This window comes from Anneissia japonica, unplaced genomic scaffold (assembly GCF_011630105.1).
Source record: "Anneissia japonica isolate Jap-2015-1 unplaced genomic scaffold, ASM1163010v1 scaffold376_len1572418_cov194, whole genome shotgun sequence".
Lineage (NCBI taxonomy): Eukaryota > Metazoa > Echinodermata > Crinoidea > Comatulida > Comatulidae > Anneissia > Anneissia japonica.
The window spans coordinates 1,323,799-1,342,915 of NW_022741166.1; the positions used below are offsets into that span (position 1 = coordinate 1,323,799).

At 31.3% G+C, this 19,117-nt stretch overlaps 1 protein-coding gene across 1 annotated transcript in view; it reads left to right on the forward strand.

Moving 5' to 3' along the window:
* LOC117118600 (pre-B-cell leukemia transcription factor 1-like) overlaps positions 1 to 19,117 on the forward strand; it is a 46,022-nt gene that overhangs the window by 10,859 nt on the left and 16,046 nt on the right. The window contains exon 4 of the mRNA XM_033263230.1: positions 651 to 841. Coding sequence (XP_033119121.1) covers positions 651 to 841 — 191 coding nt within the window. The remainder of the gene's footprint in view (positions 1 to 650; positions 842 to 19,117) is intronic.

The following is a 19,117-nucleotide window of genomic DNA, read 5'->3' on the forward strand; positions in this document are numbered from 1 at the left end:
ATATCTGTCGGTAACCTAGGAGAAAATGTCGCACACGTGTAGTTACATGGCATTGTTGCCGCGGTAATTATGTGAAAATGTCAGAGAAAGTTGTTAGAGGAATATATCTTAGCAGCAATGGGGATTTGTGATGCTGCCATCTGTCATTTTATTCTATAACTCCCATATCTACTCTCTGTTAACCAATCACAGAATGAGGTGTACAGGGTGTTTTTACTGAAGGAGGATACAGTTTATAAGAATTGGGATATGAAGAGTACAACTGCCACTTTAAATGTGATTCAAATGATTATAAAATCAATAACATGAAAATGATATTTGAGAATTTGGAAATCTTTATTTCCAGTGTTTACTAGTAGCAGAGTCAAATATCTATTAGCAGTGTTTTTTTGGTCATATTTTGTTTTTATTGCTCTTGCCGCTACAGTGACCTCAGTAACCTTGTTTAGGTACCAGATTGATGTTGAGGACATTTTACAAGACTGAACTTTAACCTCTAATAGCAGTAACTGTTTAGGAAAATATAAAAATCTTGAACATTTTATTTCCCCATGCTTTTTATTTAAATGTGAAAAGAACTAGGCAACACTGATTAGCCTTTGAAATCTTTGAATACTTTATATTGATTTTAACATTTTTTCCCTTCCTAGGCTTGCAATGAATTTACAACGCATGTTATGAATCTGTTACGAGAACAGAGCCGAACGCGGCCAATAGCACCCAAAGAAATAGAACGCATGGTTAACATTATCCAACGGAAGTTTAATGCAATTCAGGTACAATTGAAACAGAGTACATGTGAGGCGGTTATGATTCTTCGTTCCAGATTTCTGGATGCAAGGTATGTGTAACATTTCTTGAATTTAATATTTTTAGACTATCAGTTCAGCGGTTACAATGACTGATGTCTGCCACTGACTGTACCATACGATTATAATTATTTTCTTTTGTCTAGCGTGTTGAGGTATTTTAAGGTAAGAGTATGTAATAATTGGTTTAGTAATATGAAAATATTAAGCTGTTCTTAAAAATTACATAATGGTAAGGTTTTTACTATATGTGCTTCAATTTATTTACCCAGACATTGGATCCAGTTCCTATACACATGGTTCCATACACAGTACTCTATTGTGTTGCAACTAGTAATCAGGGCATTTGCGTACAAACAAAAGCATACAAGCTACTCGCACTCCAGGTTGGAGGAAAGAGACAATGTAGATACAGTATATAAGCCAACAAGTACTTAACAAATGGCAAACCTGAGATAAGAACCCAAAATAACAGGCCTTACCAGATAGCCTCGGTCCTATCTTTCCAGAACAGTATTTTGAAGTAGTAGGTTCGAGTCCTATTTAAATCTTTGTTAAAAGGCAACTTTATTCCAAATATATTTTATAAAAAAATATTAGGTACACAATAGTTACAGTAATTTTTGTGTTTCAATAAAGAAAAGATAAGGGGGAATGAACAATGTAGCTTTCATAATGAAAAACAAACTAGTGTAAAGATATAGGCACTCACAGAAAAAATGAATTATCCAGTTATAAGGTCATCTAATTTTAAATCTTTATTAAAACAGTAAAGCCATAGTACACTTACTTAGATATAAATTTCCAATATGCACAGAAATATGAAGTTCATTTATAAGATTATTTGATTTATTTTGATCTTTATAATATCAGTTTTGATATGATTTAATATTCTAAAAATATGTGTGATCCAAAGATCTGGTTAAGTTGTCAGCTGCATTTTGTGTTGGATTAATCACATTTTTAAGCCAAATATATATATTCTAAGCATTGCTAAATAGGATACAAGGACAGGCCTTAGGAGTATCGCATGGGAACAGCAACCACAAATAGTAATGCCTATATTTAACATTATTCAGCACTGTAGTAAACATATTGCCAATGCACTTTCTAGACCATAGGAATTGCTCTAGAGTAGTTTCTGCTTGCACTTGGATCACCTTATTATATAAAAAAGGAGGAATAACAAGTTGAAAAATTCTATAATGTAAACAAACCAAAAAGAAAAAAAAAATACATATATCAAAAAGAGAAAATTTTAGTGATTTAAAATTTGTAAAAATTTTTTTTGTTAATTGTTGATAGGTTTTCATACATTACATGCATAGTGAATATATTATTTTTAATGTCGTAGAATATTATATGATACTGTGGATCTTTGAATAAAGTATTATAATTTTTCTAATATTTCTATAAAAGCTAACTACAAATGTAAATTGTCTGAGATTATTACAGAATGTAAATATTTTAATGGCACTTGAACATATTGAAAACAACCTTAATTCTCCTTTTTATGACTACAATTATACTTAACTATTTTGTAAGACCTCTGCGTGCTTGGTTTTTGTAGTGTACCTCATTCAAATAATGATAATTATTGCAATAATGTACAAAAAAATTGTAAAGATATTGGAATTCAAATCTAAAAAAAAAAACATCGCTTTACTAAAACTAGTAATTTTAATCAGTGAAGACGGAAAAAATATAAATCGAGAGTTGGCGGCATGTGGCAGTAGAACCGCTTGCAACAGTGGGTTTACGAGCTAGTGTACGGGGTCAGCCGGGCAAGTCGACTAGGTGAATGGACGCAGTTAATGACGACGCAACCATTTATCATAGCTCGCCGTCCTATGGCTTAATGTGCCAGAGCTTTGAGCTGAATTTGCTTTCAAAGCAAATTACCAGAGCCTTAAATCCGTGTACATTTGCCATCCCCTCTGAGGGATGAGAAATTAATCCTCCGAATAGACTTGAACGCCAGAGTCTGTAAGGTAAATGATTGTTTCATTATGCCGATTTCCGATACATTCAATTTAGAAGTCGGTTCAAAAGAGCCACCAAATTTTCTTGACATGCTACCGGTCCATTCCTGCATCGTCTTAACTTAAAAGCAAAGACCGGATTAAGCTCATTAGATGTGTGCATGGTACATCTTATCAAATTAAAATATTCAGCTTTAATAACCGGGAAATTTTGTTTATCAATATCAACTGGTAATAAACTTACCTGCGCATGTGTTTAACAATGCGTTTTATTTGATCTCCTCACTTAAGACAAGCGCACACACAAGTAGAATATCTAATGCTCGTTTTGTATTCCTTTCCTTTTGAAGAGAAGATTAAAGTTTATTGGTATTCAATTCAACAAAGAAGCCTTCAGAGAAACAACTTAGAGCCATTATTAGTGGTTTCTTCTCGAACCGGTTTCTTAAAAGTGTGCGCTACTTAAGGGATGTATTAACTAGGCGCTTTTCAAATTGGATTGATGGGAACCCTGATAAGATGCAACAGGAGTTTAATAGTTACCAATTTCATTAACCATGTTACGGGGCACCGAGTATTTGGGCACCTGGGAAAATTCAAATCAAAATCGCTTAACAGGTGCAATTCATGATGTGTTCCTGATCCCTAAGTGTTCTGAATTGCTTTGTATGTGTTAATGTAAATGCATGTATATTTAAATCACTGAGTGTATATATTATTATATACCTGTAATATGTCATCATCTTTCTGTTAAAAGCATGGATGACCATTGTATATGATTTCTAAATTGCTGCTATAACTTATGTTTATTATTGATTTTGTTATTAATGTGTATAATGGTTGTTTAAATATTACAGTAATAATATTTCAGTAGTTTATAACATTGTTATAGTTATATTATAATTATTATATTGCCTATTGATTTATATTCAATTTAGTGATTCATTATTCTTATTCTTTCCAAATGAATGATGCTGTTATGTATTGTAGTGTACAAATTCAGCCCTTCTTTCATATTCTACATCATTATCTAATAGTACCTTCTTCAATTCAAACAATTTGCCTGTCATTGTCAGTCAGGTTGTTAATCGGCTGTTTTGCCCATCCTTAGTAAATTCTGTACCTAACCATTTTCTACATGATTTTCCCTCTTTTTCCATTTCTTTTTTAGAATTAAATGTTAAATAACCACTAGTTCTCTTTTGTGTCCTGCATATACTAGATTTTAGCGTTAAGTCCTTATATTATCATTACTTTCTTGCTCAACTTAAAACACTACTGTTCATTTCAAAAGCATTTTATTTTTTTCTTTGCTTCGGTTGAAATTTCCAATAATTTACATTCATAGCTACATTGATGATAAACAAGTCTTGTCTCGGTGGATATGCCAATGTTTTTTTTATTTCTTGAAACTTGCTTTTATTACAAATACTTCGATCCAATTGTTTATGGAATCAAATAATAGTTTTAAAATATGAAAAAAATTAATGCAGAATAATAACTTATTCATTATAAAAAGGAAAAAGTGCCAAATTATATTTGATTTATTATTTGTTTATGCATTTAACTTCTATAAAACTTGAGTTTAAAATACTCAGAAGTATTGTGTGTGCAATTGTGACTTAACTGGTAATGATATATTGTCCTATGATATATTGTATTAGATGTTGTAAAAAAAGGACATATAAAAATCAGTTGTAAAAACATCACTAATATAGCCTTGTTAGAAACACAGATTATACATAAACACAGTTCCTCATCTTGTGGAATGATATATTAGTTTATTTATTATTCGTATATTAAAAATTTGTCTCAATTATCAAACATGATTTATATTCCTTAGTTTTATTAGTAAGCATAACATTAAATAATGATATTATATGTAAGCTTTCTTTTGTTTTTAGTTATTATTTTGTTTAGCTGTCATTTGAAAAATGGTAGCCCCTGCTAAAACATTAGGCCTTTATTTAAATGTGTGTATCCATTTTTGTCCTGGACTTGCATTCATACTGTACCGTACCAAATGGTTACTAGTTACACTTTTTTTCCAGTTCTTTTCGATTTATCACCAATCTTATGATTTCTTGACAATTGTAATTAAGTTTCTTTAAGATGTAAATGACCTAGATAATTCCTTAAACAATTTAATTTAAACACCAAATTGCTCATATAATTAGATCAAGTAAGTTAAAAACTGTTAAAACAATTCATTTTTGCTGATTTTTTTGTTTTATAGTAAAACATTAGTTACTTACAAACAATTCAGGAAATATATTTGTGTTATGGGTGAATTGATGGTGAAAACATGTTGAATTTAAAATGATTCAAGTATTAGATATAGTTTTAAGCTTAATAATACAGCGAAAACAAATATGATAATAATAAAGTAAACAGCAAAACATTAAAAAAAAATTGAATTTAATGAATGAGTTTATTTCTTAATATTAAAGGTGTCAGAAGGAATTTCAATGAAGTATTCTACTTCAACTCCAAGATCAAATCCCACGCAAGTCTTCATCTATGATATCTGAACATAAATCATTCGCTGCATTCTATCCCTCCCTAAGAATTATGGGATATACCGAAGGCTACAGAGTGTTCTTAGGATATAAGACTTCTAAGAATACTAAGTTGTATGTGCTTATAGTACTAGCCGAGATGGTAATGACTACATGTTCGCAGAACAGCACCACCGTTGGTTCCAGGGTCATGTCACATTTTTATTACGCTTGTTTAAACATTAATTTTTGTCATGCATTGGTACTGTTTGAAATTCCAAGGAATCTTTTGTGCCAAAAATATTTAAAATATAAAAATTTATGTTGTGTTTATTAGTCAAATTGTGCGGTCACATTTGGAACAGCTATTTTGGCATAAAGCTTAATTTTGGAAGATGGAATTCAATAGTATTTTAAGAATAGTATTCTTATACTATAAGATGTGATTTTTATTTACATTTTTCTTTTAGTATCATTGTTTTTAACTTTAATACAGAATAATAATATAATTTCTAAAAATTAATTGAAGTAATTTTTGTTATCTACTTTTAATTTATAATTTTTATTCTTTAAATTATTTTAAATATAACTTATTTTTTATACAGTTGAACTTGCCTAAGTCGACTTCGCCTAAGTCAAATAATTTCTAAGTCTATATTATGCCAAATTGCTGTGTTTTCTATTATTTAACCATTTGTAAGTCAAATTTTATTAAAGTCGAACAATTATTCAATGCCATTTTGAATTCGACTTAGGCAAGTTCAACTGTACATATTTTTATAATTAGTATATTAAATATGTAGCAAGAAGTGTATACTCATACTATTGCATAAGGATACTTCTTTACCCCCTTTTCATTGATCTATTTATCACATTCATGGGATGCTATTGTGCATGAGCATGGAGGTATAAAATCGAGGTGAGAGGCTTGAAAGTATTTACAGCCTTTTTATTTGTTGTATATCATTAATCCTATTTTCCTTGTCTGGTATGTTTCCCACAAAATGTGACAATTGATAGGGAACATGACATAAAGTAGGGAAAAATGTTTATATTGCCAACTATTATGGCATCAACAAATCAACCAGCTTGATCACTATCACCCACCCTTTTGTTAGCAGCTTAGGGATTTAACTAGTATTTAATAGGTAATTAAAGACTAGTTTCAAAGAAATTGCAGTTAAAGTTTTCCATCTGGCTGGTAATGACCATTCACTCTGGTACTGTGATAGGAAACATGAGTCTTTTTAAAATATAGAATGACACCTTCACTAATATTCCACTTTTTTTTATTTAAAAAAAAAAAAAATCTTCTCACTGGACAGTGTTCTATACTTTTCATTGTAAGAAAAACTTCTTCATTTTAGATCAAACCTAGGACTCCAGAATTTTGAGGTAAACATCTTGTCAATAAAACTAATAGAATCTACGTAAATATATATTACCGGTAATTTTGTGATATAGATTTTTTTTTTTTTTTTAGATTTCACTACGTTCCTAAGTATAAGAAAGTGTAGCTTCAGAGAGGTGATGGGTACATGGTGATAGTGAACATGCCTGACATCATGCATCATTGACTGTAACAATTGTTATTGAAATTCCAATTAACACACACAGACAAATGCGCAATTGGGATCTTATTAATTTTGAGAAAATGTTTATATAAAATAGACCAGCCTGAACCATATAACCCTTCCTTTTGTTAGCAGCTTAGGGACTTAATGGTAACTAGAACTAGTATTTAATAGTTAGCCCTAATTAAAGAGGGAATTTTCAGTGTGTTAATGTTTCTCCCTTTGTGTTTTAATCATGAGTTAATCCAGTATGGGTGGTGATAGGCAGTGCTTAGTTATTCACTTCAATTCGCAGATTTCACCTGGTAGCAATGAGGTCCATAGAAGAAACTTTTTATGCAAATGCTCTATATTTAAAAAAAAAAATTCATTCACCTTTATTTTTGTTTGTCTTATATTATCTTTTTGTGTTTTAATCATGAGTTAATCCAGTCTGGGTGGTGATAGGCAGTGCTTTACTCACTTCATTTCACAGATTTCACCTGGTAGTAATGAGATCCGTAGAAGTAACTTTTATGCAAATGCTGTGTATTTTTTAAAAATTTATTCACCTTTATTTTTGTTTGTCTTAATGTTAAACTTATCAACATATCCTATGTTATCTAATTGTCTCTTAGGTATTCTTTGACTGTATTTAAACATACAACCTTCAACTTCCAATTTTATGTTTTGCAACAAAATATCTCTTTAACAGAAAGCCAGTTCAGAATGCTGATTGTGTCACATAAAAATGTGGCCATTGCAGGAATTGGACCTAAGACCCTGGTATTTTAAGGTTAGCATCTTACCCTTCAACTTGAGCACCACTGCAGTGCTGTGCGTCTACAGTATTTGTGATAGATCCCAGTGGGTTTACATGGGTTCACTTGGTAGGTTTCGTAGCAGCAGAACTGAGTCGCATTGCCTCACACAGGTCCTGGTAAGCACTGATAGTGAACTTAATTGACAGCGTGTATCAGTAACAATTGTTGCCAAAATTGCAATCGACACTCGGGCAAACGCGCCATCGCAAACTTGGGTAATTTGGTAAATTATAGAAGGAAATTTGATGAAATCACAGACAGTAGAACATCCTGGTGGAAAGCTAGAGAAAGTTTGCGAGCCGACGGATGACTGCTTGACCGCGATTAATCGTTGTCGCTGTGTAGTACGAACACCGAAAGATGCGATGTAAATATGGGAAACTGTATAAGACACATGATATCCAGTTTTTCAATGAATAGAAGCCATAATGTCCCTTTTGTAGCCATATCATTTTCAAATTGTCACGACCCCTTTTAAAATTCACTTTCTGATTCTTCCGCAACTCGTCCTCTTTATTGCATGACTCACTTATCACTCTTAGTTGCCAGAATTGCCAGCATTTTTTATCCCTAATATTATGACTGGCAGATTTTAATTTAATAGTAGGTATAATTTATTTTCAAGTACCCAGAGTTGGAGATTAAGTCAAAAATTTTTAAATGTAGCATAAATTGGTGTTAAAAACAGCCATTCAGGTTTCATCCAACTAATTTATTAATTTAGTATCGTTGCCATGATTTTCGCCTCAAAAGTATAATTAAAATTGTAGTTATTATAATAATGTTTAAATATTTTTAGAATATTTTATTTTTTATAAAATCGTTTTTTTTTTGTAGTGTCGTGATTCTCCTTCCAGTAATAGGAACAAACACACATAAATTCACTAACCATAATTCATAGGACTTTATTGAAAGTTAGCCACTATTCCCAACAACATAAAATATGGGCCATACAGAAAAATCTACCAATAAAAATATATTATACCATTATTTAGCAATTTTCATACAACACCACACCAGCTTGTGTCATTCGATGCTTATTCCCAGAAGCATTTGACTGAACATTTTTCGTGCAAATGTGTTTGCTACAGTGCTAGCTAAAATAAGCCTCGGGACTTAATGGGCTTAAAATTGAACATTATATAGAATATTTGTGCAGTGTGATGAGTTAACTTGAGTCTGTGGTTTAAGAGATTGAATTCACGTCACTTTAGTAGATGAATTGAGGGACCGGAATTCACAACTCTCTCCAAATTTATTCTCGACAAAAGTTTCTTCCCATTTTAAAAGGCAAAAACTGTGTGGTGCATAGTTTTTAGAAGCGTCTCTTTACATGTATAACTAGTTCATCGCTGCATTCACTCCGGTTAAGCTACTATTGCAAATTCACATGAAGAGTTTTCATCAAGGTAAAGGTTTGAAACCTTAAGCATGCCGGAGTGCCTGTCTCTCTTTCTTTAGGTTTGAAACCTTAAGCATGCCGGAGTGCCTGTCTCTCTTTCTTTAGCGTTTGGGCCAGGCTGTGGTGGGTTCGTCTCTCCTCCCGCACTGCAGTCTGTTTTACCTTCCCAGAATATGCCGCTACCCATTTATACACCTGGGTGGAGAGAGACAAACGTAGATAAAGTGTCTTGCCTAAGGACACAAGCGATTTGCACAGCGAAAGTTTCGAACCCCTGACCTTAGGGTTGAGAGTCCGAGCCACAACCGTTGCGCCAACCGCTTCATCAATTAATCTCATCTAGCGGACATTTCGATTCATATACATTTTAAATTATTTCACCAATAATAGATCTTTTTTATTATTATGGCTTATACAATATGTTAACCCCCATAATCTATAATGTTAAAAAGGAAGTATTTTAAAAATTATTATTGTAGATTAGTGCCCTAAATATTAATTTAATTCACCTACCTACTTTACCATTAATGAGAGTTGAAACTGTGAAGATCACATATAGGAAAGTGTCAATTTGATGCATTGTCCCTTTAAGCTATACACCTATGACTATTCATCATTAGACCATTAATGTCAACGACTCTGGTACGCTCCGCTACATCATGAGCATTTCTGCAAATTGTTAATGATATGCTAATAATATGCTAATGATATGCATGCACCTTCCAAACTCATTGGAGGAGATGATTGGGCTGAAATGATACAGACTTGAGTGAACTTCCATTTAATTATACACACAAACACATACAGATGCAAACATAATGTTATTTTAGAGCCCGCATTATTTTTTTTTTCACATCTGTAGTTGTTTAGTATCAGCATGAAAAGTTAGTCTTAAAAATAATTTTTTCCATCCTGTGCTCATAAACTTATATAATTTATTTCTCCATATGTTTTAATGAAGTTTTAGTTTGTTACCTCTTCAATTGTATGTATAGTTCTTAATTTATATTTTAAGTTAATTTGTATATGTGTGATTTCATAAGGTGATTTATTTCAAATAATCTGCATTTAATGTTTATTGAGTCAGGAGCTATTTTAAGTTAAGTGTTTGATACTTCATTACTATTGGACAGAAACTTCAGATCAGAGGGAAGTAGGAGGTAGCATAGGCATTTTAAAATTTCATTTTGTGGTGAAATAGAAGATTACTAGTTGTAATATAATTTTTGGCATTTGCTTGCAGTATCTATTATGGTTATCTTCTGCTTTACCCGGTATTTTATAATAGTATGTAATAGAATGCACCGATTTAAATGAAGATATTTGCATTAGCAATTCATAAATAACTACAGATAAAGTTGTTAGAATTTAAGCATTAAACAGAGTATAACCAAATAGAGAGTTATACGGATTTAAGAACGAGCCAGAACTAGGATCCTTTTAAACTCACGTTGTTCATGAGATAAGTATGAGGGGATCAATTAGTCGTAGCATTAAGGAGAAGAGGAAAGAATTAACAATGAGACTTGTCCTGTGGTTTAAAGATTTTGAGAGTAAGAACTACTTAAGTTTGATACTGAGTTTAGTAACCCATGTAAGGCGATTGTCCAGCTCTCCTACTGCTGTAGTCTGCGCATTCATTTTTGACAGATCTTGGGAGTCGAGTGGCCCTTAGCCTGCCAAGTACCTTCACTGCGTAGGAACTTTGCCATCAAGGCAATTGAGTACGCAGACACCTGTCTAGTAAGTCGAGACGAGGAGGGGGGAATAGATTTGTACTCAGACGCTGTAATCCCGATTACGTTAGCATTAGATGTTTTAACACGCATGAAAGATTTATCAGAGCATTAACAAATTTGTGTTAACATGATTTTAATGTTGTAATTTACATTGAAGACTGCACTACTTATTTTTTTTGTAGTCAAGGAATTTGAAATGAGATTGCTAATATTCTTCACCTGAAAAGAATAAATTTATTTTCAGGGATAAATACATTCTTTTATTTTATTTATTTATTCGTTATTTTGCCAGTAAAACAAAATAATACATACATAAAAGGAATAAAATCCAAGATGGCGAGGAATGACCACAGTTAAAAGCAAGCCAGTCATTCTATCATAGAAAATAAAAAGAAAGAACAACATTATAAAAAATACAACTTGCTTACCTGCAAATGGTTTGCAAGAAGATAAAATTTGATTCAGTAATGACATTGGTCTATTAAATATTCAAGATAGCTAAAAAATTTACTTATATATTATTACTATGATTATCATAATCATCATAAGAAGTTAGAACTATTCGTATCACATTGTATTCATAATCATCATCTAAATCATCATCATCATCTAAATCATAACATTTATTATACTCATCTTCAAATTTTTGGTTGTTTGATTTATTAATAGATCCATTTTTGTCATTTTTATCATATTAAACATGTTTGAGCAAGAACTTTTATGGAAAAAGTGTTACAAATTTGGTTAGTAATAAAATTCAAATTTTCTTTTTCAAAGCATTTTCATGCCTGTTACCACAAATATCCACCACCGCCATTCTCATTATACTCTTCATCATTCACTCATTTGTATTCTTTCTGCCTCTTTCTCTCTGACCATTATCTCCTCTTCCTATTCCCATTTTGCTACTTAAGGCAGTCTATTGATTTAAGTTGAAGTGTGCACACTTGAGTACTCAAAAGGATCCATGCTGAGTTCTATATTAAGTTAAATAGGTTTTCATAATGTTAAAACAAAACACATTCTCAGGGATCCATTCTATGAAGTGATAAGTAGTAATGGACATTCTTTTGCTTTGAAACAACCACTGTTGAATGATTAATTCATTAAAAGACAAAGTTTAATTGAAATCAAATAGTTATATCTGAAATCCAATGAACGCTGTTTTTTGTAGCATACTTTCTTTGATTTTATTGATAAGATGGCTAATAAATTTGGTGCATTTGCCCCGACAGAACATATACTTGAAAATCACCCACAAATTGCATAGGTCTACTTGTACATGCAGTGTGTGTTGGCTGCTATAATAAACTGTGTAAGGGCAAAAGCATAAAACTTGATTTATCTCCTCAACACAGACTCGTCAGTATATAATTCTAACGCTATCGTCCAACCTCACCCACATCATTGTTAGCAGCACAATGGGAATTGTACAATAGCGAGTATTTTTTATTCTGTTTTTAATCTTCCAAGGGAAAAAAAATGAAATGGTTAAAAAAAAATAAAATGATGGAAACTGTGCCGGGGACAAACTTCTACCAGATATTTTGTGACCTACATCTGGATTTCAGTGTAACAACAAAAGCATATTGAAATTTGTCTATTACAAAACTACAATACCGACAACATCTGAATATAGACTGAATACTATGTTACAGTAAGTAGTAGTAATTTGTTAATACAGTATTTAATCTCCCAAGGTAAAAAAAAAAAAAAATGAAATAGTAAAAAAAAATAAAATAAAATGAGGGAAACTCTGCTAGTGACTAACTTCTACCAGATATTTTGTGACCTACATCTGGATTTCAGTGTAATAGCATATATTGAAATCTTGCCATAAACTAAAATGCAGACAACACCTGAAATATCAACTGAATACTAAGTTTAATAGTAAATAGCAGTAATACTTGTTTATATTGCTTTCCGCATCTAACCCTCTCAAATTGCTTCTCATTATTGCCCTGGCCTTTAAAAATAGTAACAATCGTGCACAATGTCCAACCTCATTCGCTCAGGGAGTATTCCTTATCAGGAATAAATATTCTCAATAAATGTTCACATGACCAATTTAACCTACAATAATCGCTTCCTACTACTTGATATTCTCCTAGGTACACAAAGACATAAAGTGTCTATCTAAAAGAAACAAGTAAATGGTCACACTGAGATTTGAACCTCGACCTCATGGCGGAGAGCCTGACATCTATATTGAATATTTTTACTGGAACATTGGATGTTGGTCAGTCAAAATGCTCAGCACTGAATTTAAACTACAAGAGGCTATGTATATGCCTTTGGCGTTATTTATGTCTTGTGCAATGGTTATGTTGTAAGTGCACCATAAGACTATCTTTTTCTGTGATCCTTTACTTCTTCATAAATCTGCACAACAATGAAATAATAATTGTTTTGGTTTTGGGATCACTTTCTCTTTTTTTCTTAAAAAGCATAGAGCCTATATGTTGGTAACCCTCAGATGAGGCCTGGGTAGTCTTTTATTATTTCTTGTTTGTTATTACATAAGATGCAGTGTATTGACAGATGTAGTTATCCATTAGATTATTTATTTATAATATTGAATTTCGTTCATTGTTGGTAAAATTTGATGTAAATTAAATAAATTAAAAATTTATGAAATATATAATAAAGTTTAATTATTTTTGGAATTCTTTTTGTGTAATAGAAATAGAACATAATTAATTAAAAAATAATTGCATTCTTATTTGGCATCAAAAGTTTATGTTAATCTTATTAATTGAAATAAAGAGATTTGTTTTTGTTAATTAACCTACGAATTTCCAATATCCTAACAATCATTCCAGTGACTGAGTGGATTTAATGTTTACTTTTTCATGCATGAGATAAACATTAAAAATCTTCTTTTAAGTTGAACCCTGTTCTATTTCCAATAATCGTTCAAATGTCCGCAAGTAGACTCTAAGTCTTTGTAGTTAAAAAAATTCTATCCTAAGAACTCCTTTTAAATTATTCATTGAATATAGTTAGTTTACATCACAAATATCATAATTATGTAGATTTATCTAAAAACCCTGCTCTAAGTAAATGCAAATGGTTTGAAGCCAAAGGGCAGTACAACGCTTCAAAATCATTAAAAACACCCAAATATGTTATTTTTCTCGAAAAGATCACAACCGGTTGATTATTCATGGAATAATGTATAGTTGCCATGATTAATAGCCATACGTACGGTGCATTGTGGTAAGCGTATTTTAAAACCAATTAAAATATTTGTTCGGATTATTGTACACTTGGTATCACCTCTGACTAATGATTCCCGTCTTTATTTGAATGCAAATCAACTTTTGTCTCATTAGAACATATCTTTCCCGTGATTACCAGAACGTCTTAACTCCTTTCTCGGTGTATAACCTGAAGGTATTTTGAGAATTCTGCATACGTATTTATGTAAAATAAAGAGCGAAGCTTTAGAATCGCTCCGCCACCAATCTAACAAATTATTTGTAAGAGCATTAGGGATGCGATATTTAATCGGCCTTGGAAATTGTATTCATCGGGTTTTTTGACAAATAACATTTATAGACTGTGGATGCAAGAACAAGTCGTACTAATGTAGGTTGGCTGTGTAAAGTCCCCTTTCTCTACAAAACTAAACAATAGGGGCCTAGCTGATACACCGTAATACAGTGGAGTCTTTCACATGTTTATATTTTTAGTGTTTTTGTGGGCACAAAGAGGAGTCTATAATGAACTTGAGAGTATGTGTTAAGTTGGACTAACCTTGGCCTAGTTCGGTTGTTTTCAGCCTCTTTGTGTTCTCTTTTATGATGGTAGTCATGTTGAGTTCAACATCCTGTAGAATGAATAGGAATTTAGCAGCACAACTTTAGACCAAATTATTTTAAAATGTTGTTTCTCATCAGCTTCTGCTTCAAATTTATGTTTCACCAAATTGTTTATTAGAAATATTATTTTAAATACCAAGAAAAAACCCAAGAATTCTCAGCCTAATTTTTTGTTAACCAAACTATTATTACTCTTCTTAAAACATAATATCTAAAAATTAAAGTATAACTATTAGTCTGGCCCTCCTTCTACCTTTATTTAAAAGGTTTGAATGAGGAACATGTAATTTATTTGATGTGGCCTTACAATTATATTTTTTACATGGACGCTTTAATGTAGTATAGTAAAACCCTGTAGTGTGTATGATTTGAGTTTTCTTTATTCATGACCATCATAATATTTTAGTGACCAGGACTGCTTTATAATGCTCAATATACAGTATATAAATGGAGTAAAAACATCTTTTTATATATTAATTTATATCACAACATCTTTGCATGATTGAGTTTTAAGTATTTTGCCATTTTCATACAACACATTGAATCTTGAAATCTTTTAAATTTTCTGTTGTGACACTCGCACAGTGATAGCAATTCAATTTACCTTTTACTGACTCTTAAATGTAGAATTTTTAAATTTATACAATCTATTGTTTTATATGTTTTTCTAAAAGTACTAGTTTTTAAAACAGCCTTTTATTGTAGTGTTTTTAATGTCTTGATGAAATACCTGAAATGAAATGATAGTAATTGAACACGGTCATCAACTCGGTTCAATACTTTCCTAATCCATTCTAGAATTTCGAGCTTCAGTATCCCACGATGCTTGATTTATTGGCGTGTGAAATGCTACGGTGTACGCTGGGTAATTTAAACAATCAGTATATTAATTACTGTGACAAAGTATTATATATAATATATTTCTTTTATTTTAATTTTGTTTTAATATTAAAAAAAAAAACTGAAAATTGGGAAGAATATATTGACAGTTGTAAGAGTATAGTAAACTGTCCAATTATATTATAGTGTTACAGTATAATTTCTATTATTTTGTATACCTGTACTACTGTAATTTGTTAGACTACAAATCTACAGACATTACAAATATTTATACAGATATTTTTATTCATTAACTAGACTAAATTTTTAAATGTCGTTTGATGTAAATTCTTTGTTTTAAATTATAATTTAAATGTTTTAATTACTGTACTTAGTTCTGCTTTAATCATAAATTATTCCTTTTCCATATTATACCTTTGTTTATCCAAATTGCTTTTTACAAATTTATTCTTTCTCATGCATTCATGTGTTGCAGACAATACTTTTATGTCATTAATGTAATGAAGTACCTCTGAAGACATCCATTAATTAGCTGGTACGTTTTACTTGGCATACATCCAATTCATTAAGTCAACTTATTAACATGAAATATTGACATTGTCCGCAGATTTAGGGCAACTCCAGGGAAAACGCGCATTGACGGGGATCAACTGCGTACCCCTTGGGTTTAAGCATGATCACCGCCTGTACACAGCGGGCCATTACTGTATAGACGAGCACACGAGAGAACAGTAAAAATACATAGTCGTAATGCATTCTTACTTAGCGGTGAACACATGGTAACGAACGAGGCCCAGTGAAGGTTAAAGGCTTACGAAGGATCACAACACAGCCAAGTTGCATTTATTTTTTTAAAAAATCCTGTAGCTAGAAAGTTTAATTTTATGCTTGATAGAAAAAAAAGCAAATTGAATAATTTTACTCTTGCATTCTGTTGTTTCTGTCTGGACATTAGGAATTTCAAGTTGTAATGTATAAAAATGAGTTACAATCGTTAGTAATATATAATTAATTTTGAAAAAAATTCAAAAGCCATTAGTACTTATTAAAAATGTAATAAACACAAATAAATATTAATAGTAATAATATTAATAAATAAAATTAATATGAATATTTAAAAATGATTTCATCCAAAATTTAATACCCACTGAATAATTTCAATCACTACCTTGATTTTATTTTACAAAATTGACAGTGACTCACAATGATAATTATGAGATGTACTGTAATAATAATATACAGCAAAAAAAAACAAAACAAAGTCAGTTTCATTTGCAGAAAGCATTTAGGCCTATGTCACATGCATATCTTCATTATTTTCTCCGTAAAGTCATTCGAATGTTTAACATCACTTCATTTTATTCTCATTTGTGCCAATCAACCTTTGTAAGGTCGCTGTATATATTCATAAAATTATTTCAAAATTATTCAGAATGAAATGTGATATTGATTTTGACATGGTTATTTTGTGTGTATTATTTTTTTAGCAATAATTTTGATGAAATAATGTTTTTATAGGCCATATTAGAAAAAGAAATCATGTTTCTGTTCTGTGTATTAAGGACCAGAATAAAGCTCATTTTTCCTTCCCCCACCCAAAAAAAAGGCCACAACTCGTATGCATTCGCATACCTAGGGCTATGCCAGGCCTAAATACTAGATACACTCCTGAGAATTTTATAGGTATCTTTCCTTGTGAAAGTCAAGATAGATAAATATGTATCTTTTCAAGATTTGTCCTACAGTGAAGTGGCTGAGTTTTCGAATGATTTAACTATCACTATTGATTTTACCATCGTGTGGTCTTGTAAATTCAAGGATATGACATATGTTTTGGGTCATGAATGTAGGAATCATGATGCTTGAGCTAGTCACATGATCTCCATGAAGCAAACTACTTTCGTTTTCAAAGCGATGATCGAAAAGAAGTATTAATTGCACTAAAAGATGTAGAATGGTGAGAACAACTTGTATGGAAATGTGGTGATAGAAACACCACCAATGAACGTTCTATAGCTACTTCTAATGATAGGCATGTTATTAATTATAATTAATTAAATACATTTTAATTTTCTCTTATCATATTGTCAACAAATCTGGAAAACCTTCAGATGGTGAGAACAACTTGTACAGTATGGAATGTTGTGATAGGAAACAGCACCTATGCAATGATCGACTTTCTATAACATTTTCTAATGATACTCTAATTAAAGGCATGTTATTAATTATAATTAATTAAATACATTTTAATTTTCTCTTGCATATTGTCAACAAATCTGGAAACCCTTAAACATTAAATGTAATAACATTAATTAGCTTCATTTGAAAAGATTAAAAATATATCAGTATTAAATAATGAAGCAATAATCAGTTTTGGTTGAATTGTAGAATTACTATTGATTTACCTAAATTGACAGCTAGGCAATTGTAGGTTCTATTCAGAGAATATAGAATATAAGAATGTACTTATACTGTATTTTCAATTGAAAGCTTGCTAAATATATATGATACATACTTGTATAATTCACTTTAGTTTTTCATCATTAATTAATTACCTTGAAACTTATATTCCTACCCAGCAACACTAAAACACTCAACTTAAAAAACACGAAACTCAATATTAAACTCTTTATGTTTTCAGACGTAAAATTGTTGTTGCTTCAAAATATTTTCTATAAAATTGTTGTTTGCTATTTTGACATTGAACAAAATTTAACATTAAAAACTTAATTTTAGGTTAACATAACTTCGTAAAACTTTAAAGTAAGTTTACTTGTAAACAAGCTACACAAGATGGTTCCTGTAGAATTGTTGTTTAGCTTGTTTTGAAAAAAAAAAATATATTCAAATAAATTCAGGGAGGTATTTTCCACCCATGAATACATTAAAAAGCCCATGAATATATTTAACTTATCTGATCACCATCAATCATAAATTTAAAATGGTTGTGTACCTCTGTAACTTAATGCAAAGTCTTAATATTCATGATTTATAAGCCTTTATTAACCATTATTTTTTTTTCTACCCAGTCTTTATTCAGAGGTAAAATAATATGAGGTTTTGCCAAGAATACATTTGGTTATTTATTTGTCGTCATAACCTAGCCATAACTCTTTCTAGCATGCTACCGTAGACTTAAATCCCAAGCAAGATATATTTTTCCTCCCTCTTCACCTACTTGCGTCTCTAGTTGCCCCCCCCCCCCTCAGCTCAGTTGCTATAGAGAAACTTATTTTTACCTTTTCTTCACCCAGTCTTGTCACTATCATGGCAATTAGGCTCAATCAAACATAAAAACACTTATATTCTCCCCAATTCAGATTTGCTTTAAGCATATACATTTGGTTATTTGTTTGTCGTCATAACCTAGCCATAACTCTTTCTAGCATGCTACCGTAGACTTAAATCCCAAGCAAGATATATTTTTCCTCCCTCTTCACCTACTTGCGTCTCTAGTTGCCCCCCTCAGCTCAGTTGCTATAGAGAAACTTATTTTTACCTTTTCTTCACCCAGTCTTGTCACTATCATGGCAATTAGGCTCAATCAAACGTAAAAACACTTATATTCTCCCCAATTCAGATTTGCTTTAAGCATATTCCCTCTTTATAAAGCTGGATGCTAGTTGGGAAATATACCATGTATTTG